The 26,544-nt window shown below is 33.6% G+C and overlaps 2 protein-coding genes and 1 pseudogene across 2 annotated transcripts in view; 2 read left to right on the top strand and 1 right to left on the bottom strand.

Moving 5' to 3' along the window:
- Positions 1–26,544, bottom strand: part of PTBP2 (polypyrimidine tract binding protein 2) — a 954,659-nt gene that overhangs the window by 384,491 nt on the left and 543,624 nt on the right. The window lies entirely within an intron of this gene.
- The window catches only part of DPYD (dihydropyrimidine dehydrogenase), a 934,958-nt gene that overhangs the window by 781,787 nt on the left and 126,627 nt on the right, over positions 1–26,544 (top strand). Inside the window, exon 20 of the mRNA XM_049765668.1 lies at positions 20,189–20,368. Within this exon, the coding sequence (XP_049621625.1) occupies positions 20,189–20,368 (180 nt within the window). The remainder of the gene's footprint in view (positions 1–20,188; positions 20,369–26,544) is intronic.
- LOC125997864 (uncharacterized) lies at positions 18,800–18,921 on the top strand (annotated as a pseudogene).

Here is a 26,544-nt window from a genome sequence, read left to right as displayed (position 1 = left end):
ACATTTAAAAGCTTAACCTAGGAAGGGAAATCACATTTTCAGTGCTCCAAAGGAAAACACTTTGGGAGAAGTTTGAATGTTTTGTTGCAGATCATTCTGCAATTACAATTTAAGTTTCTGTTTTATCTTAGTTTTTTTTAAGTCATTTGAGAGCTGGGTTCTCTGGAAATAAGTATTTGTGCAACATGTCTATGGTTTAAGTCATCAAAATTATAATTTGTTAGGTTTTCAAAAGCTTATGTGACATGGACTTGAATTTTTACAGATTCTAATTACAAGTTAGAAGTCATCTCACTGTGGGAAATTAAAAATGGAGACAATTAGAGAAAATTCCAGTTGAAAGAAAAATGCATTATGGAAAGGCAATAAAAGCACAAAATAATAGGAAAGCAAAATCACTCTTAGTTGCCTCTATGATTCAATTGTAGATCAATAGTGTGTAGTTAATGCATTACCAGGAGAGCATTAATTTGCAATTACCACAGGTGATCTGATTCCTTTCTGTTTTATCCATTGACACAAATGACCTTTTGCTGAAAAAAAAAAATAGAGTTAGTAGTCATTATTTTAAATAAGAGCAACAGAAAATAAAAGAGAAATTATAGGTCACTTCCAGTCATAACCAGCTTATAAAAAAAGTGAGATAAAAATCTCATATCAAAGTGGAACTCTGTTTAATAACCCCAAGTAATAAGTTCTAGAGCATAATGAGTCAGAAGTACCCCTAGGCACTTCTGTTTGTGTAATTCTATTTATGCACTGTATGATGGTGGATTAAAATATTTCATAATAAAATTACAAATACTCTGAATTAAGCACAAAAATTAAATTGTTCATTATTCCATATTATGAGAAATGATATGAGAGATTTTTTTCTCTGTCCACTAAGGATGTGATTTTGCTATGCTTAATTCTGTTGATTGCTTAAGTCTGATATGCCAAGAATTACATATCTTAGTTGTTGTTTTTGTTGTTTTTTTTGTTGGTTTTTTTTTTTTTTTTTGGTTTTTTGGGTCACACCCAGCGCCACTCAGATTTTACTCCTGGCTCTATGCTCAGAAATCGCTCCTGGCGGGCTCCGGGGACCATGTGGAATGCCAGGATTTGAACCACCATCCTTCTGCATGCAAGGCAAACACCTTGCCTCCATGCTATATCTCCAGCTCTAAGAATCCCATATTTTTAAAATAAAGTGAATATAAGCACTCTGGAGAACATAATCTCATCAGAAATAGTATAATAAGGATATAGGTTCCATTTTCCAGAGTCTGCTTCACAGTCAGTACATCAATTTCAGTATTGTAGATAATTTCTCATACCCCAAACCCGAGGGGATTGGAGATAAGATTATGGAAACAAGACCACTGCAAGAAATAAATCCAAACCAAACTAGAGAGATGAAACGGGTTTGAGGATCTTTGTACCATGAAGAGCGGAGAACTGCTGAAGCCACAGTCTTTATTGGGAAGAATAGGACCATCCCTATGGGTTAAGAACAAGTTGGGTAAAGAGTTTATCCAATGATTCTTCCTGTCCAGATGGATTAAATATATATAAATAAGTCACCTGTGAGTAGGGAGAAGACCAGTTAATCCAACACGTGTTGCTCAGACAGCATCTTTCATTTTTTTTAAATTAATATCTTTATTTAAGCACAATAGTTGTAAACATATTTGTAGTTGAAAAAGTACACCCCCATTCATCAGTGCAACCTCTCCACCACCAATGCCCCCCATCTTCCTCCTCCTTTCTGAACTTTCTGAAGAACACTTCCGTACATAAATATGTGGCATTAATTGAGAAATGCCTATAAATGCAGTTGTTGGAAGTGAAATGCTTACTCTGCTGCTCATATTATATTACATGGTTCTGATCTTATTAAATTGGCACTATTTATATTCTATTTCCTTATCTGTAAAGTGGGAATGATTATAATATACCTAACTCTCAATCTGGTTGTGAGAATTAAATGGTATCATATACAGCACTTCAAATAGTAACTGAAACCCAGTACCTCACAGATGATATCTTTTAGCTGTTTTGGTCATAAAATTATATTTATTAGGGCCAGAGATATAGCATGGAGGTAAGGTGTTTGCTTTGCATGCAGAAGGGCAGTGGTTTGAATCCTGGCATCCCACATGGTCCCTTGAGCCTACTAGGAGCAATTTCTGAACATAGAGCCAGGAGTAAGCCCTGAGCACTGCTGGGTGTGACCCAAAAACCAAATGTCTTAGTTTTATATAAACTAAGACATTTATTAGTTTTATATAAACTAAGACATTTAAAGCAGATTTACGAGGGCTGGTGATGTGACTGATTGGTAGAGTGCATCTCTTGCATGTATAAAACCCTGGTTTTATTTTATTAAGTAAATTTACACCCTTCTATTCTTCTTATTGTTAAAATGTATCTTAAATTAAGATGATTGAAAATAGAGCCTCAGGATGGGACCAAGTGCTAATGTTATAAGAAGGTAGAACTGGAAAAGCTAGAGTGGAAAAAATATAAATGAGATAGAGAAAAATGGGATTTAAATACAAGGTGAGGCATTACTGAATTAAATACTTATTGCTCAGAAATAAGCAAAGAGATGCAGTCAATTAATTGGCCATATGGAATATCTCCAGATAGACTATATAGAAAACAATGCCTTGAGACAATTCATCACAAGAAAAAATGGAATAAAAACTTATCTTCCATTTCCTTTGTCCTTATCTCACCCATTAGTTGAAGTTCATCCTTTGGAGAGTTAACCCTCTGGATTTTATCACCCCCAAGAAAGCCTTCTCCCATACTCATTGCTTTAGTCCATTGTGACATTTTATCCAAGGTATAATTTTCTTTATATATCTTATTTTTAACCCTGTATATTTATAGCGACAGGTAGCTTATCACTATGAAATCTATTCAGTTAAAACTGTCAAGAACATCATGCCTCATATTGTCAAAAACTTCACTTACCTTTTATCTATTGACCAGACTTCTTTTTAAAACTAAACATATTATATCCATGTTAAAAATATAAAAGCATATAATTTAAGATGCAGAAAGTCACCAACACATAAAAAGTTAAATATTAAACTTACATTGATTGTTCTTACTATCTTTTCTTATAATGATAAGTAGAATTACAGATAAGTAAAAATAGAGTGAAATGTTATATCTTCACATAATATAGCATACTTCAAGAATGAGACACAGAAGCTTGAGAAGTTGGATAGTGTCCTGTAAAATGTACTTGCTATTAGAGAATTGAGTGATGCCCCAAGACTTGCTGGAACCTGGAAAATGTATGAAAGCCATAAACTAAGTTTGGAGACATGATCCTTAACTTGGAACCTAAAAAGAGTTTTCAGAAATGCTTTTAATGCTGTTCTTGAAAAACTAAACAGCAAGAATGCTCTAAATTTATTATGATCTTTTTTATTTCCTTCTTCTTTCCTAACTCTATATACCTGACAGGTAGAAGAGACATGCGCCACTTTATAATTATATTTAAACTTAGTTTTGTGATTTGAGAGAATGGTCCATAATCCTTGCATTGGGGGGGACACCCATTTGATGCTCAGGGGTTACTCCTGGATAAGCACTCAGAAATTGCCCTGGCTTGGGGGGAACCATATGGGACGCCGGGGGATCGAACCTTCCTTGGCTAGCACTTGCAAGGCAGACACCTTACCTCTAGCGCCACCTCACCGGCCTCAATCCTTGCATTTTTTCCTCCATTCATTCAGTCAGAAGAAGCAAAAGTAATCTCTGAGCATAGCCAGGTGTGATCCTCCAAACAAATAACAACTATTTATGTTTATGCTTATAAAAATTACTGTATATTAATTATATTAATTATCAACTCCTGCATTAATTCTGTGATAAAGATATAATTATTTCCCATCTTAACATAATGATAAACAAAAGGATAATAAGTGGTATAGATAGTAGAGCTATGATCTAAATTCAGATAAATTGGCTTAGCATCTGTGATTATTTTGAGTGACATTAGGGATACTGTACTTGCCAGTCTTAGGAGCTTCTCTTAGTTTTGTGCTCAGAGGGCATTCCCAAGGTGCTCAGAACTTGGAGTGCTGTGTATTGAATGTAGGATTCCAACAACTGTTTGTACATTAGTACTTTGAATCATCCACCTAACTCACATCTGTGGGTCTTGTTTTGTTGTTGTTGTTTCGGGTCCTTCTCAGGCAGTATACAAAATATCCAGGGTCCCCTACTGGTGTTCTTGGTCAACTGGGGTGGTGGTTCAATGCAGTAGCCCAAGAATTCAGCACTGCTCTGTCTCAGGATATATGAGCCAGAGATATATGAGCCACCCCAAGATATTAGGATCCTCATGTCACTTGTGTTTTTTAAAAACTATATTTAGAGATATGTCCACTATAATAATAATTAGTGATAACAGAGAAAAAAGATAAGAATTGGTGAATATGAAGAAAAAATGGAACTTTCTTGTTTTATTTATTGAAATATGAAATGGCACAACTATTTGGAAAACATTTTATCCGCCTCTTCAGAAGTTAAGCATCAATGCATTATTTAACATGGAAATTCACTCCTAGATTTCTATCATAGATAATTAAAAGAAACATTTATTTACATAAAGGCTTGTCTATAGATAACCAGAATAGCACTGTTCATTTTGTTCCCAAATTTCATCAGTAAATGAATGTATAAGCTTACAATGGCACAGATATTCCATAGGATATAATTCTGCAATAAAGTGAACTGATGTAGCTCAAGTAGTATGGAAAAATAACTCATGCTATATGATGACAAATGAACACAATAATATTTACATTTCCTCTTTGCATTTTTATAAAGTGATCAAAAGTGACAAATTTATGGAGATACTTGTTTGTAATCTATTTCTGAAAGAGAGCGTGGGAAAAGCTCTAAAAGGACATAAAGGCTCTCTTGGATATGGAAATATCTTAAAGTGCTTTGTAGTAATTGACCAGATTCATAAATAAAAAGACCACTAGAATTTTTTATAACAGATGGATTTTAAAGTATTGTCTAAGCTAATAATTATTTTTTTTAAAAAACTCAATGTACTCAAAAAATAACTTTGTACTAAATGTTAAAATGATATTAAGAGCTTGGCGGCTGAGAGTAATTGCTATAAGGATTAGGGTACTTGTCTTGCATGATACAGAGCATAGTTTGGTAACTGCATTTGGTTCCCCCCAAATCACCATGAGAACCACTACGTGAGGCCCCCAAAATCAAACTTTTATTTAATTTTGAAGTGTTAACTCTGGGCTGAATGATTTGATAGTGATAAATGAGGGGAATATCAATAATACTTAGGGAATAATTGAAGTTTTCTTGAAAATTATATTCACCAGTTTCTATTAATAGCTCAAATATATTGTATTTATTAATACTGCAAAATTTTAAAATGTTACAAGTAGTACCTAGTTAGTACATTTATGATTAAGATATTGTTCGATTGTTTTCAATGTTTTCTATGAATTTAAGTTTAAAATTAGAGATTTTTAGAGCACTTTATTAAAACAATACCCTTTTGGGGTGTAGAGATTTATTTTGTATATGATGCAAGTAGTTTACTTTTTAAAATTACATTAGTTAGAAAGAAAGGAACTTAATCAAGTTGAAATATGTTTTAATAGTATTAATAGCTAACTAAATCTGTTAAGAATGTCAGTCAGTCTTAGGACCTAAGTGGTAATACAGTGGGTTACAACATTTGTTTTGCATGTAGCCAACTAGGGTTTGATCCCCAACATTCGATATTGTCCCATAAGCACTATCAATACTTTCTGAGTGCTGAGCCAGGAATAATCCCTGACCATTTTGGGGTGTGGCTCCCAAATAAACAAACAAATAAAAAGCAAGACCAAACAATTGCAAAGAATATCAGTGTTAGGGCCAGAGCAATAGTACAGTGGGTAAGGTATTTGATTTGCATGCAGCTGACCCAAATTTGGTCCCCAAATTTGGTCTCCCAACCACCCACAGGAGTAATTCTTGAGTGTAGAACCAGGAGTACTTTATGAGCATCACTGAGTGTGAGCCAAAAACAAACAAACAAGCAAGCAAAAAGAAAAAAATAAAAATAATATAAACCTTGATATTTGTATTTTTAAGTGATTACATGGTAGACATATTTTTTTGTAATTTAACAGTTATTGAGTAGTAAATACAGGTATAGTTGTAAGGAACAAAAATATAAGAAAAATGTCAAATAGTGGTAACTTTAATGCAGAGAATTTAAATTAGACAATGTGATAGTGACAGGGTGGCCGGATTGTTTGGTTGAGTGGTTGAAGAGATTCTCTCTGGAAAGGGGATAGTTAGGCTGAGCTCTATAAGACGCTTTGATAGCCAGCCAAGTGAAAATAGGGACAATGAACATTAAAGGCAGACAGGGAAAATTCATGAGAAAAAAGTGTACCTGACATCCTCAAGAAAGCCACAGTGGGGGACAGCAGGTAGGGCATTTGGCATGCTCCCTAATCAGTATGATCTCTTAAACCCTGACAAGAATGATTCCTGAGCACAGAACCATGAATAATCTCTGAGCAAAGATAGGTGTAGCTCCAAAACAAAACAAAATCACAATTCATAGTAGGAGTAAAAAGGGTGGTAAATATAGCCAGCTTAGCTGTATATATCTATTATGTTCTGAAGAATATCTTATGGTCATTAAAAGAATATTAAGGACAAAGAAGGTACATGGATGCAGACTTGTGGACAAAGGCTGGCAGATCCATGCCTATGTATTAGATAGATTTTGTTTGGCAAACGTTTATAAATAGACAATAAGCATTATAGTTTTGGATGTTTCAGTAAACACATTCCATAATCCCTTGTCAGACACATTACTAAAGCTGAGTTTTAAAGATCCTGAGTACTAGTGGAAAAGTTGAAAAAATAACATTTATATCAATTCTGTTTTTTTTTCTTCTCCTTGGTTTTGAATCACACCTGACTGTGCCCAGAGATTAATCTTGACCCTGTACTTAGGTTTCCATAGACAGTGCTGGTGATTGAACCCAGGCCAACTTTGTGCAGTGCTAGAGCACTGCCACTGTGCTCTCATATCAGAATCACAAGTGTGTATTGTAAATAAAGTAGAAAAATGTATAGAAGGGGCTGGAGCAATAGTGCAGTGGTAGGGCATTTGCCTTGCATGCTGGGTTGGATACCCCAGCGTCCTATATCGTCCCCCAAGCCAGGAGCAAGTTCTGAGTGTATAGCCAGGGAGAAACCGCTGAGAGTCACTGGGTGTGACCCCCCTCAAAAAATGTTTGGAAGACATTTTCTTCCAAACTTTCCCTTGGAACTTCCCCTAATCTAAACTTAGTTGACTTTGAAAAAATACTCACTTCTTTCCCTAACACACCTATACTTATTCGGGAAATGTGACTTTCCATTCATCTAAATGGACAATTTTCATAAAAATGTAATGTTTGGTATCCCAAAAGTCTGAAAACATTTAGACTAAATTATACTAGTTTAAAATAAAAATATTTCTAGTTAGTTGGAGTAAACAAAAATCATGATTGCTATTGTTTTTGTTTAGATGACAGATCTGAGTCAAATGAACTAAAAACTTGAAATTAAAATCTTGGGTATGCAAATGTAAACCTCATTTCCCCCAAATCAATTATGCTTTATGTGCCATACCAAAGAAGATAATGTTTATGGATCAAAATATCAAACCTCACTTTCATATAGCTAGATTAATCCCCTTATAGTGATAGACATGTCAGATATAATATTTAGCATATTTTCCCATGTGGAAAATGATAGGATTTCAGTTGTCATGTTTTAAAAATATGAGCTATTTCATGTCCTGAAATCAATCACTGCATCATGGATATTAACTCCATTTTAATGATGTCAGGTATAATATTATATGTGTGGTGAATAAAAGTTATGTACCTTCATCTTTGAGCCTCAAAACAATGCTTCAAGCTAGAAATCAATTAAATCACTGGTTAATTCACTATGAAAAAATGCACACATTGCATATGCCTGGTCTTACACAGCCAAATTAATGCTGCATAGAGATAAGACGGAATGTCTCAAGAACAGAGAAAAGTAAATGTGAGTGACTTAGAAATAGTTTTGCTAAAATATGCTAGTTCTAATATATGCTACAGTAATATATAATCAGGTAGTATCTTGTAACAGCTTTAGAAAAATAAATAGCTTAATTGATAGCATGACATTTTATAGACAATAGTTAAATATACAATGCAATCAACCTCCTAGCATTTGCCTTATTTATCTTTTCTTTGCTTCATATGTCTTCTAACTTAAATTTAATTCTAGTTTCTATCAAGTAGTTTAAAACTTGTAGTAATTGATTTGTGGGGATGGGATTATAATCATATTTTAGTTTATGGTTTCAAATCATGACAATTGAAATTAATTAATTTTCTGCTCCCAACATCCTATCTTATACGTTCATCTTTGTGTGATAAGTTAATTGTTTACAACGTAGATGTGATCATTTTGGTCCTGGGGCTCAGTGCAGTAGCTTAGAAATAAATTGCAATGGAAGGAACTCAAAGGCACTATTTTTGCACTACAATACATAATACAAATTTGAATAGTTATTCTTAACTCAGAAAGAAGACCACTGTGTCAAGCTTATACCAAGAAAGCCTTTCTGGTAAATAGTACTTTATAATTCATTTCTCATTTAGTTCTTTGAACAGCTTTTCAAGGAAGGTACAATTCTGACAGATCTATGACAAGCAACATAACCCCAGGCTGCTGCTTTTGTTTGTTAATAGAATATAAAGATGAACCAAGAGTTGTTCTAGTTCATAAATTCATATCTGTTGAGTTGAAAGAATACATGAATGAATCAGTGATTTTTAATAATAAAGGGTTTTTGGTTCTTTTAGAAACACCACCTAAAAGTGTCTTTTATGTCAAATTCTTAACAACATTAAATACTCCTGGCTACATACAAAATAAAAAGAAGGAAGGAAGGAAGGAAGGAAGGAAGGAAGGAAGGAAGGAAGGAAGGAAGGAAGGAAGGAAGGGAGGGAGGGAGGGAGGGAGGGAGGGAGGGAGGGAGGGAGGGAGGGAGGGAGGGAGGGAGGGAGGGAGGGAGGGAGGGAGGGAGGAAGGAAATTGGATGCTTAGGTTCTTTTTCTGTCCCAACTTTGAAATTAGGAGGTGCTGAGTCTGAACAACAATGCATGCAAACCCTTGCACCACCACCTGTGTTACTGCAGTGGATGTAATCAAGTTTTTAGTCACTAATTCCCATCACAGCATTAGGCCAGGCTGGTATTTTGATAGAAAACTCCTGCATTTAAGGCAGAGTGGCTAAACATTCTCAAACAATAGGGTAAAATTCATATTATTTTGGACCTACATGTTATGCTTAATTTACACATTTTATATCTCATAAAAGACATGAAACAGATGCTGTGTTTAATATCATCCTTATCATCATTATTAATCATCATTATTATTTTTACTATTTTATTGGTGGTCATTATTGAAATTTGAGTTTTCTTAGAGTTGACTGTGTGAATGACAGATACAAGGAACAAAAATGAGGTAGCCTATCATTCATTTAACTAATGAGATCAGAAATTTTTTTAAATTAATATCTTCATTTAAACAGCTTGATTACAAATATGATTGTAGTTGGGATTTAGTCATGTAAAGAACACCCCCTTCTCAAGTCCTGCCACTCTTGAGATACAACAGTGCTCTTCTCAATAGTAGTAGTAGTTGCCTTGTTGTCATCATCAGGTGTGCGATTGCCTTTAAGAAAAATAATTGGAGAATTGCTTTTTTATTTTCTGGTGGGCAAAATGTGATCTGAATCCTAGAATAAAACACCCTGGAAACACATTTATCTCTTTCATCTGTTTTTAACTGAACTTGGGTTAAGAAATTAATCAGTTGGAGAATGACCACATATGGACTTTGAAAAATAGCCTTTCAAGCTCCATAAAAATCCCTTTTTGATCGAACCAATATGTATTTGGAATTTGAAAGAGAATATATAGTTTAAAAGGATAGATAAATGGACAACTACGATAATTGAAGAACATGTGATTTACAAAACAAGCTAAGCGGCTGTTAGGCCTTTAGATTTTTATCAATGAGTAGCAATTAAAGGGCAACTTTTAAAAAATTAATAAGCAGAGCAGCTTATCCATAAAGCTTTTTGTGAACTAAACCTTTGAAATATAACATCTGTAGAACTATGTGTTAATTCTTCTTTTTTTTTTCCCTCACAAATCCAATTTTCCATGGTCAGAACCTAGGAAACTGAACTTGAAGCCAGTTTTCTTAATAGGCTAGCATTTGAACACATATTTTATTTAGTGATCCTATGCAGTTTAGCAGGAAAGCTCAAATAAGCCCTCTTTCCTTTTGGGAGAAACAAGATGGTATTCTGCTGAATGCTAGAATTTTATCACTTTGGCGATGGTGTGTGGATGGGGGGGGGGCTACTTGAGAGACCTAAAAGTATAAAAGCATTTGAGATCTCAGAAGGAGTTTAAATCAATGCACTGCCACAGTTACAGAGCAGATGAAAGAGCCTGCTGTCTCAATTGCTAGGAAACTACTTAGAAACTCTCACTTTGATTTCTTCACGTAGCCCATTACATTACTGCTAAATGCAATATATAGGAACATCATGACTTTGATGTTGTATAGCCCCAACAAATGGAAGCTATTATGATGGAAATACCAAGATTTGTGGGTTTATGTGGATATACAAATATATCCCCATCTAGTTCCCTACATACCATTGTATTTCCAGGGGCTGTCTTGACACCGATATCTTTGTAGAATTATTTGGGTGTTTTATTCATAAATTTTAGTAAGTACTTCCATGTTTAGATAGGATCAAAATACATAGGAGGCTATTGTAATTCTAACATTATTTAATAGTACACTAATTTCAAAAGTGCAATGTAGTTTTATAAATCTATTTGTCAGTACTGTTCAGAAATCAATTCAATAAGGAATTTTTATTCTATGCCATCAGAGAATCTGGTGACTTTAATCAGTGAACCTAGATAAATGTTCTTAAAGACTACATTTTTACCCATCAACAACAGAGATTTGTTTTACGATTTTTAGCAGTAAAACCTCCTGGTTATTAAATTATTAAGATTTTACTTGGATTTACATGGATTTCTGCCATTATTCATTAACTAAAAATTTTAAAATAATGTTTCAATAATATTATTATACAGATTTTATATATACTTATATCTGGAAGAGAGCAGATTTAATGTTTGAAAATGTACAGAAATAAGAACAGAGGAATTAAACAGAAATAAGAACTGAGGTCAGAAGATCTGAGTATAGTTCTAGACTTTACTATGCTTGTTTGGGGGCAGAATTTGAGGTTTAGTTTTGATTTCTTCTCTTAGTAAACAATTGATAGCATCTTTGCTGTTTTCTTCTCAGAACTTCCGTATGAACTAAGACAACCATTGAGGTGCAATGTCTTAGCAAACTGGGCTTTAAACCAATCATGCAGACAAACACTGATTTAATTTGCAACCTACCCATGGACAGATCATTCAATCTGTCCAATCGGTAAAATAAGTAGTCTTGTCTAAAAAATGTCTGAGCTTTGTTTTTGCATTATTTTTCGGCTTGCTGGAAGGGCACGTGTAGTCCAAGTAGTTAAGCACATGCCCTGAATGGATCAGATTCTAGATTTATTGCCTGGTGTTTTGTGCTACTGGCCGCACCTGAAAATCTCCAGCTCCTTTGAATGAGGCCCCTAAGCACAACAAATTTTATTTATTTATTTATTTATTTATTTATTTATTATTTATTTTTGTTTTGGGGTCACACCCAGCAGTGCTCAGGGGTTACTCCTGGCTCTATGCTCAAAAATAGCTCCTGGCAGGCTCGGTGGACCATATGGAATGCCAGGATTCGAACCACCTATCTTCTGCCATGTTATCTCTCTGGCCCCAGCATAAAAAATTTTAAAACCTACAATTAACTATATATATATATATATATATATATATATATATTTCTGATTTTGACAATGCTATGAAAGCTATATCAAATATTATGGGGATTTGACATAGTTTAAATAACAACTCTGTCAAATAAGTTAGCAAAGTGGGTAATAAGGTCATTTTGTGCTTTTTCTGGTGCTAATTTTAAAATAGGATGGATAATTCTTTTATTTAGTGTTTTTTTTATTTTTGAATTGTCTTCATGAGAAAACATTTTAGTTACTTCCAGCGTTTTATAGTTACCAGAGATTATCCCTGCAGAAGGTGCTTCACGTCTTTTCATAAATTTGGTTCATTCCCATTGTTCCTTTTACTAATAAATCACAAAATATTTGAAATTTATTTGACTTAATTTTTAAACCTATATTTGTTTGATGTAGCAGGTGGCAGATATATTTTTAAGCTCTAAAAAAGCAATTATTTGTTCAAAGAGAAATGAAAAGAAATCATTATGTTTTGAATTTATCTGAATATTTCTGATCTCTATTTCAAAAATATGTCCTATTTGAAAATATTCCTTGTCAGGGCCGGAGCAGTGGCACAAGCAATGGGGCAACTGCCTTGCCCATGCTAGCTTAGGACGAACCACCGTTCGATCCCCCTCAGCATCCCATATGGTCCTCCAAGCCAGGAGCGATTTCTGAGCGCATAGCTGGGAGTAACCCCTGAGCGTCACCGGCTGTGGCCTCCACCCCCAAAATAAATAAAATAAAATAAAATGTTCCTTGTTATTTGTTCTTCATTATTACAGATATGCACATGAAATATCCAGAGTTTTCTGCTCTATAATGAACTACCTAGCTAATTATTTACATAGTATTAATTTTTAAAAATATGGTTTGTTTGCTAGCTTTTAGTACATTATCTTTTACATTTCAAGGAAGCTACCTTTTGACATAGAATTATGCCCAGTAGGGCACTTGCCTTGCATACTGCCAGCCTAGTTTTGATCCCTAAAAATCACATGTTATCCCCTGATCCCCACTAGGAGTGATCTCTGAGCATAGAACAGGGAGTAAGATTTGAATATCACGAGGTGTGAACCAAAATGTTTAAAAAATTTTAAATTTTCCTTGTCTCTTAATTTTGACCTTGCCAGACACTTTAAATCTTTTTTTTTTTTTTTTTTTTTTTTTGGGCCACACCCGGCGGTGCTCAGGGGTTACTCCTGGCTGTCTGCTCAGAAATAGCTCCTGGCAGTCACGGGGGACCATATGGGACACCGGGATTCGAACCAACCACCTTTGGTCCTGGATCGGCTGCTTGCAAGGCAAACGCCACTGTGCTATCTCTCCGGGCCCGACACTTTAAATCTTAATCTTAACTAATAATGTCTTTGAAGTTTAGTGCCAACCTGCCCAAGTTTTATAATTTTCATATGCATGAAAATTAGATATAATTTATAAGAAATAATCTAATCTCACATCTTGTTGCATAAGATTGTCTATGATTTACATATTGGAAGGCAAGGTACTCACAAGAAAAATGGTCAGGGAAGGTCACAGTTATTGAATGATAGCTAAATCTCAGACAAAATCAAAATCTTTCTATTTTTATGATGATGATGATTATGATTATTAATTAATGCAAATATAAATTTGGACCATGAGTTTCTTTTTTCTCATTAGAGCAAAATTTATCAAATTTAAATAAAAACCTGTCTAAACCATGTTCTAAATATTTATTCATATCATAATATTTTGAATTTACTTTTGACTTCATTCTAGTTTGCTAAATCTTAACTATGTTTAGCACTTAAATTAGTTCTTTCGAGTTTCCTATTGCAGTGTTTTATGTCCACTAATTAAAATTGTTTTGGGGGGGCCGGAATGATAGCACAGCAGTAGGGTATTTGCCTTACATGAGACTGATCTGGAACAAACCCGAATTCAATCCCCAGCAGCTCACATGGTCCCCCAAGCTTGACAGGAGCAATTTCTGAGCGCAGAGCCAGGAGTTTCTCCTGAGTACAGCCGAGTGTGGCAAAAATATAAATAAATAAATAAATAAATACATAAATACATAAATAAATACATAAATAAATAAATGTATTGTTTTGGAACTACACTCAGGGCTTATTCCTTGCAGGCAGGAATCATTACTGATCAAACCTAGGTAAGTGGTGTGGAAGGAATGTACTTTAATCTCCATTTTCTAAAATAGACCAAATTGTCCATGCTACAACAATTAAAAGATAGCTTTAAAATGATCATGTCTAGCTATTGTGCATTCTCCTAGCCTGTAATCTCTTCTGCTTGTATTGGCATATAGTCACTGGGTTTCATTTTGAGAAATAGTTTTTCAAGTTAAATGCTTTACATTTTTCTATTAGAGGATTAGCCTTTCTTTGCTAATCTCACATGTTGATTTTGAGTATTGAAAGAAACCACATAAGCAAAATGTGGTTGCATCGATAGGCGATAATACTAATGTGGTTATTTTTTATTATTATGGGCTGCACCTGGTGACACTCAGGGATTACTCCTGGCTATGCGCTCAGAAATCGCTCCTGGCTTGGGGGACCATATGGGTCCATCCTGGGTCAGCTGTGTGCAAGGCAAATGCCCTACTGCTGTGCCATCATTTGGGCCTCTACTATGGTTATTCTTCCTAATAAGTTAAAGTGAGAAAAGAGTAGCACCTCTTCCTCTTCTGTATCTTCCAATGAATTTTTATAGTCACTTTATATAGGCAAGTTTGGATTGAATGTATTTACACCCAACATGAAAATTTAGGGCACTGGAGTAGACTATTCATTGGCAATGAGAACTTTATAACATACTTCAAATTTTGCTCTTCAGGGCTGATCACCAACCCAGTCTCTGCATAATGCTGATCCTACTGAAAATCTAGGAACCTTTATTTCTATAGGGTCAGCAGCTTACTATAGAGTAATACATTATTGAACAATGGCAATTATTTAATTAATTAATTATTGGTGACAATGATTCTTATAACGGCACCTGATGCCCTTCTGCAAAGGCAGATAAACCAGCCCTTACCATAAAGATTTACATATTATAACAAGCAAACATATTAGCAGCTACTAAGCATTCCAGTCAGAGCTGTTAAACAAACAATTAAGAGATATCATAAAATACATCCAGTTAGGAATCTTATAAAGAATCATTTACCTTTGAACTAAAAGTCCTGTGCAGAGTGTAAAGGTTAAACCATCACAATTTACCTTTCTGAGCAAATCCATTTTCTGAGTTTAAGATCCCAAGGAGAAAATTGAATTCCCAGTGGTTTGCTAACATTCCCAGGGTTTATTTTTAGTTTTCTTTAGCTATTTAATAATTTAAAAAACTATTATTGTTTCTTTAGATGTACCATTAGAAAAGTGGTACTTTTCTTAAAGTAACATGGAAAATGTTGCTACAATCTAATAGTAAAACTCCAGAAGAAATTTGGAATAAATTTGCTCCGCAGATAACATTTCAAAGGAAATTGAGATATATTTATTCCTACCAATGCTTAATACCTTCTGCTGTTTTAAATGTGACCAGCAATATCAGCACCTCCTGGGAGCTTGACACAAATCAGAGTCAGTCTGTTTTTTAATAGTACCTTGGGTAATTTATGCATACATTAAAATAAAAAAATAAATGTGCAATGTTCCCATTATCAGGAATTTTATTAGAAAAATTAGTGTATAATCTGAAAAGTGAAAAGTAGAAATTAAAACACTCAGTTTTAAAAGGTCAATAGTGTACTTTTGCTTTATGATATAATGTATTTTAAGTGGTCCAGTCATGTCTGACAGTAGCTTTCAGGGTTTCTATTTTACACAGCAATTCAGTTTTCATTTCAGTGTTACTTCTCCTTAGGGTCTATATCCTGTTCATATATTTATATGACTCTTACTAACACTTCTGACAAAAAGGCATTGGAAAGGGTAAGAAAGAAGGGATCTTTTTGGTCTGAGTCCCATAGAAATTTTATAGTTAAACACACCAGGTTTTCTTTTTGTTTTTCTCGCATCATTGAACGGAGACTGCCACCTACCAATTGTGCCAGTTTTTGTATTATAATAATTAGTGGGGTTTGTGTCTCAGAATGAAGAATCAGTGATGGTAAAGCTTTGCTATTCATACATTGCAAAATATCTAGATTCCTTTTATCAGCAGATCTTTACAACTGTCATGAATGTTCCATAAAGAATATAATATGATGCGATTTTTCAGGCTCTAGTTTCTAATGTTCATATGGTGAACTATTTTTAAGACGATAGTCAGGTATACTCAGAAGCATGCTCTACCAAAAAATATCACAGTGGACAGAGGATTAAGTAAAGCATTAGTTAACTTTTATAGTTAAAAAATGATAAAAAAAAAACCTGTGAAGGAAATTATAGTAATGTTCTTTATAATTGTTCTGGAAAAAAATCAGCTCTAAGAAAATTATAGCAAATTGTTTCTCCCAAGAAACTGATTTTTTTTTAGTGTCATATAATGAGTTTTATAGAAAATATTCTTATCTGTAGTTAGTGGTTATCCAGTGTTATTTCCTACGTTGTAGGAAATGCATTTCAGTACTGGAGAAAAAGGAATCTTGTTTCTGCTTTTTAATATGGGTTTGATCTTACAGTACATTATAAGAAAGAATATAAATGTTTATAGTGTCTAACAACTGAAGAATTTAGATTGAAGAGTTGATATCTTAATTAATTTTGTTCACTTTTTTTTGTTTTTTTTTTTTTTTTTTGTTTTGTTTTTTTTTTTTGCACACCAGAAGTCCTCAGGGACAGTACCTGACTTTTGACTTAGGGCAGGAGAAAGCAAGCCTAGTTGCACAGGGGACCATATTTGGTTCTGGAGATTGAATCTAGACAACATCCTCCATCCAAAACATGGACTGTAACCCATTGATCTATCTCTCCTGCCCCTATTTGATCTTTTTATAAAAAAATATGTATGTTTGATTGATGGAATAGTTGAAGGAAAAGATATTTTGTGGGTTTTTTCTTTTAGTTTTTTGCCATGGGTTCACTGCTGGCTCTGATTTAGGATTGCTTGAGGGGCAATGCAGTGCTTTCCTAATGCAAAGCAAGTCCACTGGCCTTTTGAGCTATCTCCCCCAGATTCTTGGGGGGCGAGGGAGAGATAATTTAAATTCCTTGAAAATATATTTTTCTCTAAATAGCATGTCTGATCACATTAAACTGTAGTTTAAAGAAACCTTGATTCCCTTCCAAACCATAAGGCTTAGGAAGGACAACTGATTTAGCTTTTCTTTTGGTTTTTCGTCTTCGCATAGCCAGGAGTAACCTCTGAGCGTCATGGGGTGTGACCCCCCCCAAAAAAAAAAGAAATGGCTCCTGGCTTAGGGGACCATATGGGACACCAGGGATCAAACCAAGGTCCATCCTGGGAAAGCCACGTGAAAGGCAAATGCCCTACCAAAGCGCTATCACTCAGCCCCACATTTAGCTTTTCTAAGACATGGTTTCCTTATCTGTTCACTGGGGCTAAAATGTAAGACCATCTCACATTATTATTATTATTATTATTATTATTATTATTCTGAAGACATGAGATAGTACATTAAAATGTGTTTAAAATAATACCTGGACCTCATCTAAAAATAAAATAAAATAGTAGCTGGACAAAATAAGAGCACAAATATGCCATAGATATCATGTTATATATGTGTGTATATATGTATGAATATAATATATATCTTATATGTAATTGTTTCTTTCTCGTCACACCATTTTTAGCCAGTTTTGAGAGACTTTTATATGGAGCTTGTTGTGATCCACTTTACAATTCTATTTTTAGGCAAAGCTAGTATCATCCTTAAAAATTATACAAAATCATTCCACCTATGCCCCTCATTCTTTCTCTTACTGTAGCCAAAATTCTTCTAGGAGCAGTCTGTCTCTACATTTTAAGATTTTCAATTCTCACCCATCTGTTGCAGAACTTCTCCTGGGTAAATGCACGTTGTCTGTATGTCTTTAGGATTTCTAAATTCAGTGATCATTTTTCATCTCTGATGTTATTGGTCTTCATGACTAGTTTTCTTAACAGCTTTTTGCATAGCCTTGGCTTTTGTATGATTAGCATTCTTTATAATCTTATATTATGATTTTTATTTTATTTATTTATTTATTGTTTATTTATTTTTGGTTCACACCTAGCAGTGCTCAGGGGTTTCTCCTGGCTCTATGCTCAGAAATGGCTCCTGGCATGCTCGGGGGACCATACGGGAAGCAGGGATTCGAACCACTGTCCTCCTGCATGGAAGGCAAATGCCTTACCTCCATGCTATCTCTCTGGCCCCTGTATTTTTTACTTTTAATGCTTCACAAGATTATAAGTTATAAGATTTTAATGTTCACAAGATTATCTCTGCCTTCTTTAATCTCTCATCCTGTAATTATGACATTCATGCTGTAAACTCTAAATATATTTTTCTGCCCTCTGAATATATTTATTTAAATTTTTCTGAACCCTTTTGTGGTGTTGAAGTTAAAGCTGTTTACTATCATAACAACATCTTGATATCTGGCAACATATTAGATATAAGGATTGCAATAAAATTTACTAAATACCCACAAAAGCTTAAGAGACCATGAACTGAAATAAATGTTATTCTATTTAGGTATTTCTTCATTTTCATTCATGCATGGCATGATTTTTCTTTGTTGATTTTCATTGTCAGATTCTATGGTATATGCTAAAAATTTAGCATCTGGAAGGCCAGAATAAAAAGAAAATTTAATTTTGTTTGAGTTTTATGGCTACCTTTTGGGGTTCATTTGAAAGATGTTGTATAGCTTTGTGCAGTGGCAGTATCCTCGTCAATAAGGTTTATCCGAAGCATGATTATTGCTAATTGAAAGATTTTGTAGAAAGATGTTGTATTTTATATTGTAAATTTTGAATATTAAATAATGGTAGACCAAATGAGAGAAGTGGTCCTACACAGTTGTAAATGAGTCTCTTAATATCAAAATCAAAGTAAAAGCATTGAACATAATCAACCTGGAAGTATTTCTCTAAATACAAATTCTGAAAACTAACCAAAGTTTTAACAAAGATACTGAAGTTTATTGGTATTGCAAACATTTGTTTGATTCAATCTTAATTACAGATTTATTTCATTTCAAATTTCTAAATATGGTTGTTCAATTTTTAAAATACTTTATGAAATATATATTCCTTCAGTATATACTGAGAGCAGAATAAATGGCAAACTGTACTAGTCACTGCGAGAAAATATAGTAACTGAGATAAATATGGATTCTTGCCTTCAATTTGTGAATGAGCTATTAAACAAGTTATTGTGAAGATACATTAAACATGTTTTAGTAAAGATCTTAGGGTTTGAGTAGGTATCTCATTATTAGAACACATCACTTACATGCATAAAATCTCTTTCACACATACAAAGACCACAGTCACGCACATATATTCTCTCTCACACACACATATACATACACACACAGACCAAAGTCAATTCTGATATCCTGAATAGCTTCTTGATGAAATGTTATTTGCCAAAAGTTGAGGAAGACCTGAGAGCTGTGTATAGAAGAGAAAGTCATTCTAGGCAGAAAAAAAAATCTTATAAAAATTTCTTAATATAAAGAAAGAATGGAGTAACTTTGAGAAAAAGAGGAGAGGTCTAGGTTTTTAGAGCATATTGGACAAAAAAGTAGAACCATAATCAATGAAGCTGCTAAGGGATAAATTATAGGTGAGTTTATTAGTGACCAATACTCTAGCCCCTGCGGTCACATCGAGGCATGAAAACTAACGTCAATTAGTAGATCCTAGTGGAGAAAATGGGAAAATTCTTAGGATTTTACTTTTGTTGGGAATTTACCTGATCAGATCTCATAGTAAAGGGTCTTTTTGTTCACCTAACATACAAGCAATTAGTGTCTATTTGATGTGAAATGTAAGTTTTACATAATGTACTTACATCTACCCATGTGATTTACACAGCATCAAGTTTATTGAGGTGTTCATTGCCCTGAAAGTTTCATTGTGTTCATTTTCAGTTCCTTCACTACCACTATGATCTGGGCATGATGGTAGATTTATCATGTAGTCATGAGTAGATCATGCCTAGCATATAGTATGTGTCCTGTTGAATAAATAAAAATGGGTTCATTTGGATAATTAGCTCTAGGCTTGATGATTGTTTTCTCATTTTAGGTATGCAGTGCTGTTCAGAATCAGGATTTTACTGTAATTGAAGACTACTGCACTGGACTCAAAGCCTTGCTTTATCTGAAAAGCATTGAAGAGCTGCAGGACTGGGATGGACAGAGCCCAGCTACTGTGAGGCATCAGAAAGGGAAACCTGTTCCTCATATTGCTGAACTCACTGGAAAGGTATGTTTCTATCTCTCCAGTGTTCTTGCAGAGAACTGATTTGTTTCCTTTCTGCTCTGGTCTCTTATCATTTCACTAATAGGAAATATAGTGCCAATTGGTTATGATTTCTACAGTAGAGTCATGCCAAAAGAAGCTTGATTGCAGCTACATAAGAGATTGTGAGTTTCATTTTTATAAAACCAATATAACACAAGGTCAAATAAATAAAAAAAGATTGATATCATAGCATAAAATACCTCTAAATTCTTGCTTACTTGGTGATGACTGGCATTCTTTCCAGTGGGTGGTTAGAGAATTCTTTATTTTTTTAACAAGCTCTAAAAATTATAAATTATCTTTCTATTTTCAAGACAACCAATTCACCGGGGCCCTGAATAATATGATTAAGTTTTTAAAATTAAAATCTAATCAGTATCTTTTGAAGCTCCTTTTCTGTGTGGTTAAACCTGGGCTCAAAAGGTTATGTCCCAACTTTCTCAATAACTGCTATTTTCAGAGAAATATACACTACATTTACATTTTGTATTATACAGTGATTTTAGCAAATCTTTTCTAAAACAACGTTCAGCATTTTGTCTTTGTATTTCCTTTGTATTATTCTAAATAGACAACCATTGTCAGAAGCTGTTTCTTCATTCCTGAATGAGGGGAGGAAAAAATTATAATTCCTCATCTTTTCAGCTTGTCACTACATCAATAATTAACTTTAAAAAAAGAGGGGCAAGTATAAAAAGATTCTTTAAGGAAGCATTTAATAATTCAAATGAATTTTAACTTGAAACAGGTCACATGAAAAAGAATAGAAAACAAAAACCCTGGATACTCTGCCTTGGGTGACAGTGTTGGGGACACAGACAGAGTAAGAGAAATATTATATGACTGACTTATGTCTGGCTAGTTTTGATGAAAAATACCACTTTAATCTTTTAACAGATAGTCAAAAGTAAGAAGTTATGAAAGAATAATGTATGTGATTGCAAACCCAGCAATGAAAAACAAAAGAGAGAAAAATAAAATCTTGTAGTGTAGATTCCAGGGAAAGATACTGATGAATGACTCCTTGAGTGGCAATCACACAGAAAGACCTGGTAACATTAATATTTATAATATTGTAATTAGCACAACTGTGCCTATTAGTTTAATCATATTATCATAAGTTGAGTCTATAGTCTTGCTTTTTTCAGTGACTATCAATATCCTATGGTTGCTCATAGCTAAAAACAATTCCACAAATAACATTACACTAATTGAATGTGAGTATTTCAAATGGTTTTTGACATGATAGGTTATAGCCATTCATAAAAATATTATGTCAAATATGAGTGGTCACTATGCAGACTGAAATATGAAAACTGCACTCATTGCGCCATTTTGTTTTTAAAGGACTTCCACACTTGCTCAAAATGAACATACACATTTTAATAAAAGATAAATAATGATTGGTGACACTTGTTTCAGTGATGTAAGTAGAACTTGATTTTCTGATAAATTTATATTTTATTTTGCTAAGTCCAGTCTTTATCAAAACTTAATTTTCAACATAATCAAAATAAAAAATTGAAATGTCCCTATATGATTATATTAATGATTCATTTCTAAACAATAGTTTGAGGAACAGCAGATGGTTCATTAATCAATAGATACTCCTGAATTCTCTATTATGAGCTGATATGACTAAAACAATACACAACTGTCCCTATTAGGTTAACTGTCCCTATTAACCTAATTATAATACTGGATCTAAGCTACAGGTGACTTACAATTTGTGCTTTTATAGTGTCGCTGATATGTGTAAGTGTTCATATATTTGTGTGCATGTGCTTAAAATAATCTTATTTTATGATCATCTTAGTTAAATAAAAGGATGATTCATTTTTATAATGCTTTCAGTCTTTGTCGGGAGAACAAGAGAAGAAAGATATAGTTCCTTTATACAAAGCTAGAAGTAATGGCTTCCTTAGACACACAAGATTTGTTTGGAAAGTAGAGTTGTTATTCTACTTAATCTTTCACTCAGAGGTCAGGCTAGAATAAATTAGAGTTGAAATTTAGAAGAAACCAATTATAGCACAGTGTTTGAAGATGGAGGGAGAATGAGGCTTTAGTCATGGAAACAAGGATTTGACCAAAATCGTCATGTCATCTTTTAAGTAATTAATATATTTAATGTACCCTCCCTATGCATGCCTCACTTACTAATTGGTTAAACTTCCCGAGCAATGTTTCTTCAGGTGGCTTGGTTAGGTCAAGAAGTCAGGCATTTATAGTTTGTTCTCACCTTATGGTGCAAGTTGTATAAATCTACTTACAAACATGAGAGCTAATCTCCAAGAAAGAGCTATTAAGAGCTTCTTTACACACATAGCTGTTGGTCTGAAACTGTTTGTATTTAAAATCATGTGGCACACTTCTAAAAAAAAATGAATTCCCAGGCTCTTCTCACAATGATTCTAATTTAAATCGATCAGATCTGGCTCAGAAACCTGCATTTTAGCGTTATAATTTTGGTGGTAGGAGTTCAGTAATTCACACTGCTAAAGGAATGAATGAAGAAGTCAAAAGTATATACGAATCATAGATTGAGAAGCTAGAAATGAGCACCACACAAGTTGATCTTGATAAAAAAAAAATTTGAAATAAATGATTGAATTCAGCGAGAGAACTGATGTTGCAAAACACTAGAAACAGTAGAGTGGGTTTTGAATGGCTTTATGTTGAAAATGGCCCATGAAGAACCCGAGGCAGAGAATATTTGTCACCGCTGGGCCAAAGACAAAATAATTGTGAGAAAAAGATGCTTTACTATAAAAGACCTGGTGCCCAGAATTCTGGTAGACAGTCCGCAGTAAGGAAAACTATTGTATAACATTAGAGAAGGCACAAAGATCATGCCCATGTATGCCATAAAAGAGGAGGATCTTAGCAAAATATCCTGGTACTTTAAGCCAAGTGTTTTTACTTTCTTTTCTCTTTAGTGAAAATCTAGGCGACTCAAAGGTAAAATGATTGATGTTGCATGTATGCAGTGATGACTAGCAGGGTTTAGAGTAAGCCTGGTAGCTTCACATAATGTCTCATTAGTGGCTAGCTAGGCAACGTGGGCAAATTAATTAATCTCTCTAAATCTGTTTTCAAAATGATGAAATGAAGATAATCACAATATAAACCCACAACTACTCATTAGCGATTCTGAAATCCAAAAATCTTCAAACCAAATGTTTCATATAACTCATTTGGCAGCAAACCTGGCCTGAACTAATACAAGGCTATTTATAATCTTTAAGCATTGCATTTAACATTTAACTGTTTATTATGAAGAAACTAATAAGTTTGTGCCCTGGTTGCTATCTTGCTAGAGGTACTATATAAAATGTGGCATGTTTAATATTTTATTTTTCTAAAAGCCAAAAAATAAATAAGAAGTTTGAGGTCTATTTGGCACAAAAAGTTTTAGTTAAGAGATATCAAAGAATACAGAAATGAAGATACCATTGCAGTTACCTCTGAAAATTCACTTTAGAGTGGAAAGAAAAATCTAAATAAATATGATATTAAAATAAAATCATTATTTATCATTTTAGATGTTCATTATTTATCATTTTAGATGTTGTAAATAATAATTATTCTGAGATTTTTTTTTGCTTGAGAAACATGAAACCAATAATATGTACCAATAGTAGAACAAAATTTTGCAATCAGAAAACCTTGAACGAAAATGTTTCCACTTTTTATGCTGGAGAAGAAAGCACAATTCCTAAGCAGTCTTTGAAAGAAAAATAACACAGACCTGTTATTTCCTTCAGTTTGCATGCACTTTAACATTCTTTTTTTCTTCATATACAATGTCTTTTCAGTTCACTAAAAAGAAATTCTCAAGTATCCCTTTCTGTATGATTCATTCTCTGACCGTTATAGCAAAATTATTGTCTTTATTTTTTCTTCAACTTCAGTTTTAGCATATATCTTATAGGCATTGAATCTTCATGTCTCTTTAGTATGCATTATTCTTACTTTCTTATTTATCATTATATTCCAGTCCCTTCCACAACCACATGTGTGACAATAGGATCTTAATCACTTTTGTTTGAAGAAGTAAATTAATATTAAAAATTATAAATGGTAGCATTAATAACTAGAAAACACTTGACTTAGTCAGCCATTACTTTTTCCATTGAGTTAGAAATAAAAAGAACATAATAAAAATAAGTTGCCTCAAATATGAAGTCCCCATTAGTGTGTGGGTCTAGGAAAAAGAGGTAAAAAGAAATCAAAGTGGCTAGAGTAAAATAAAAAAAAGATCAATTTTCAATTTTCATTCCTTCTTAACTTGACATGAACCTCAGTAAATTCAGGAATTTGATCACACTCTATGCAAAAAGTCTATTATGTAAAAGTAGTGACTTGGTAGCTAAATTGTTGAATAATCTTTCAATTGGTCACTCATTAAAAATTAAACATCAATTTATTCATGTTGCCATCTATAACCTTCATACTCTTCATCCAAGAGAGACAATTCACTTATTCATCAGTTATCCGAGTTCTTTATTCATGTATCTAATATTGCAATTATATCATTTTCTTGTCCATCACTGAGTTCACTCTGAACATCTTGAAAACAGAGATCATGTCTTATTTATAGTTGAGATTTCAGCACACGACACTGTACCACATTTATAGTCCATGGTGTGCATCTTCAGAAAGAAGAGAGGATGCCAGTTTATAATTAAAATTCCAGTTAGGGGGCGGGCGTGGTGGCGCTAGAGGTAAGGTGTCTGCCTTGCCAGCACTAGCCTAGGACAGACCACGGTTCGATCCCCCGGCATCCCATATAGTCCCCCAAGCCAGGAGCGACTTCTGAGTGCATAGCCAGGAGTAACCCCTGAGCATTACTGGGTGTGGCCCAAAAAACAAAACAAAACAAAAAAACAAAAATAAAATTCCAGTTACACCCTTTCAAAATGAAGCAGTCATTTTAGAAAAAATGTTAAATGTGCCAAATTAATTTTGGTGAGTATTAAAACATGATAAAATTTATAACATGATATTAATGAGTGAAATGATCTGTATTATTAAAAAGCTTTTTTTTAGGATAAACTCAGAAAAACTATCATAGTGGTTGTATAAAAACTTCTAAATCAAGACTTTTTTGAAAACAGAAGCCAAAATCAATCCATCCATTGGACCAGATACAACATTATTATGTTAGTTTAATACTGAAAGTTATACTACTTTATAAACTCATTCTATCTGGTCTTGGATATCTATATGTAGATATCTAATAACCTAAGTATTTGCTTATGATTTTTTATCAACAGTAAACAAACATGTGATTAAAAGAATATACAATAATTTGAGCATGGCCATTAAAAGAAAGCCTAGTAAGTAGAGGCTTGGAAGAAGAGAATGTTCCCTTCTTTTATGACTTAAAAAATTGTCTTTTATAAATTTGATTCTTCCAAATTGTGACATGATTTTTCTAAAAAATAATAGACATATTGTAAATGAATTTGTTTGTGATTTTGGCAAATATGTACAATTTATAAAACCCTCACTAATCCTCTCAATACCACAGATGACTCTCATTATTTTCTCATCCAGATTCCCTAATACACAGAGTCTTGTTTCACAAAATGTTTTTATGGTGTTGATACTTTCACATTACCAGTTTCTTAGATATTCATTCTTTTTGTTGGTGTTAATTAATTAGTATTGCTAATATTCTTTTATATTAATGTATCATAATCTGATTATAAAATTTATAGTTTTCCCTTCCAATATTATCAATATATTTACAATAATCATCACTATTCCAAAAAATCACTTTTTCATGTTTATTAAATAATACTTAGGGATATAGTATCCACAAGGTGATAAAAACATTTTATGTATTTTTCTTTTACTTTGTTTGGAAACCACACTTGGCAGTGCTCAGGGGTTACTCCTGGCTTTGAGCTTGGAAATCACTTCTTGAAGGGCTTAGGGAACTATCTGGAAATCAAATTTGGGTTGGTTGCATGGAAGGCAAGCACCCTATCCGCTTCCCCATTTTTTGTATTTGTAGTGGTTAATTATTTAAATACTTTAAGGCCAGTTTCCAAGGTAGTTGACCATTTTGTCATATCAAATATAGATTGATACTTTGGTGTTTTTACATTTGAGTCAACGTTTAATAT

This window comes from Suncus etruscus, chromosome 19, assembly GCF_024139225.1.
Source record: "Suncus etruscus isolate mSunEtr1 chromosome 19, mSunEtr1.pri.cur, whole genome shotgun sequence".
Lineage (NCBI taxonomy): Eukaryota > Metazoa > Chordata > Mammalia > Eulipotyphla > Soricidae > Suncus > Suncus etruscus.
This window is presented reverse-complemented; position numbering and strand designations above follow the sequence as displayed.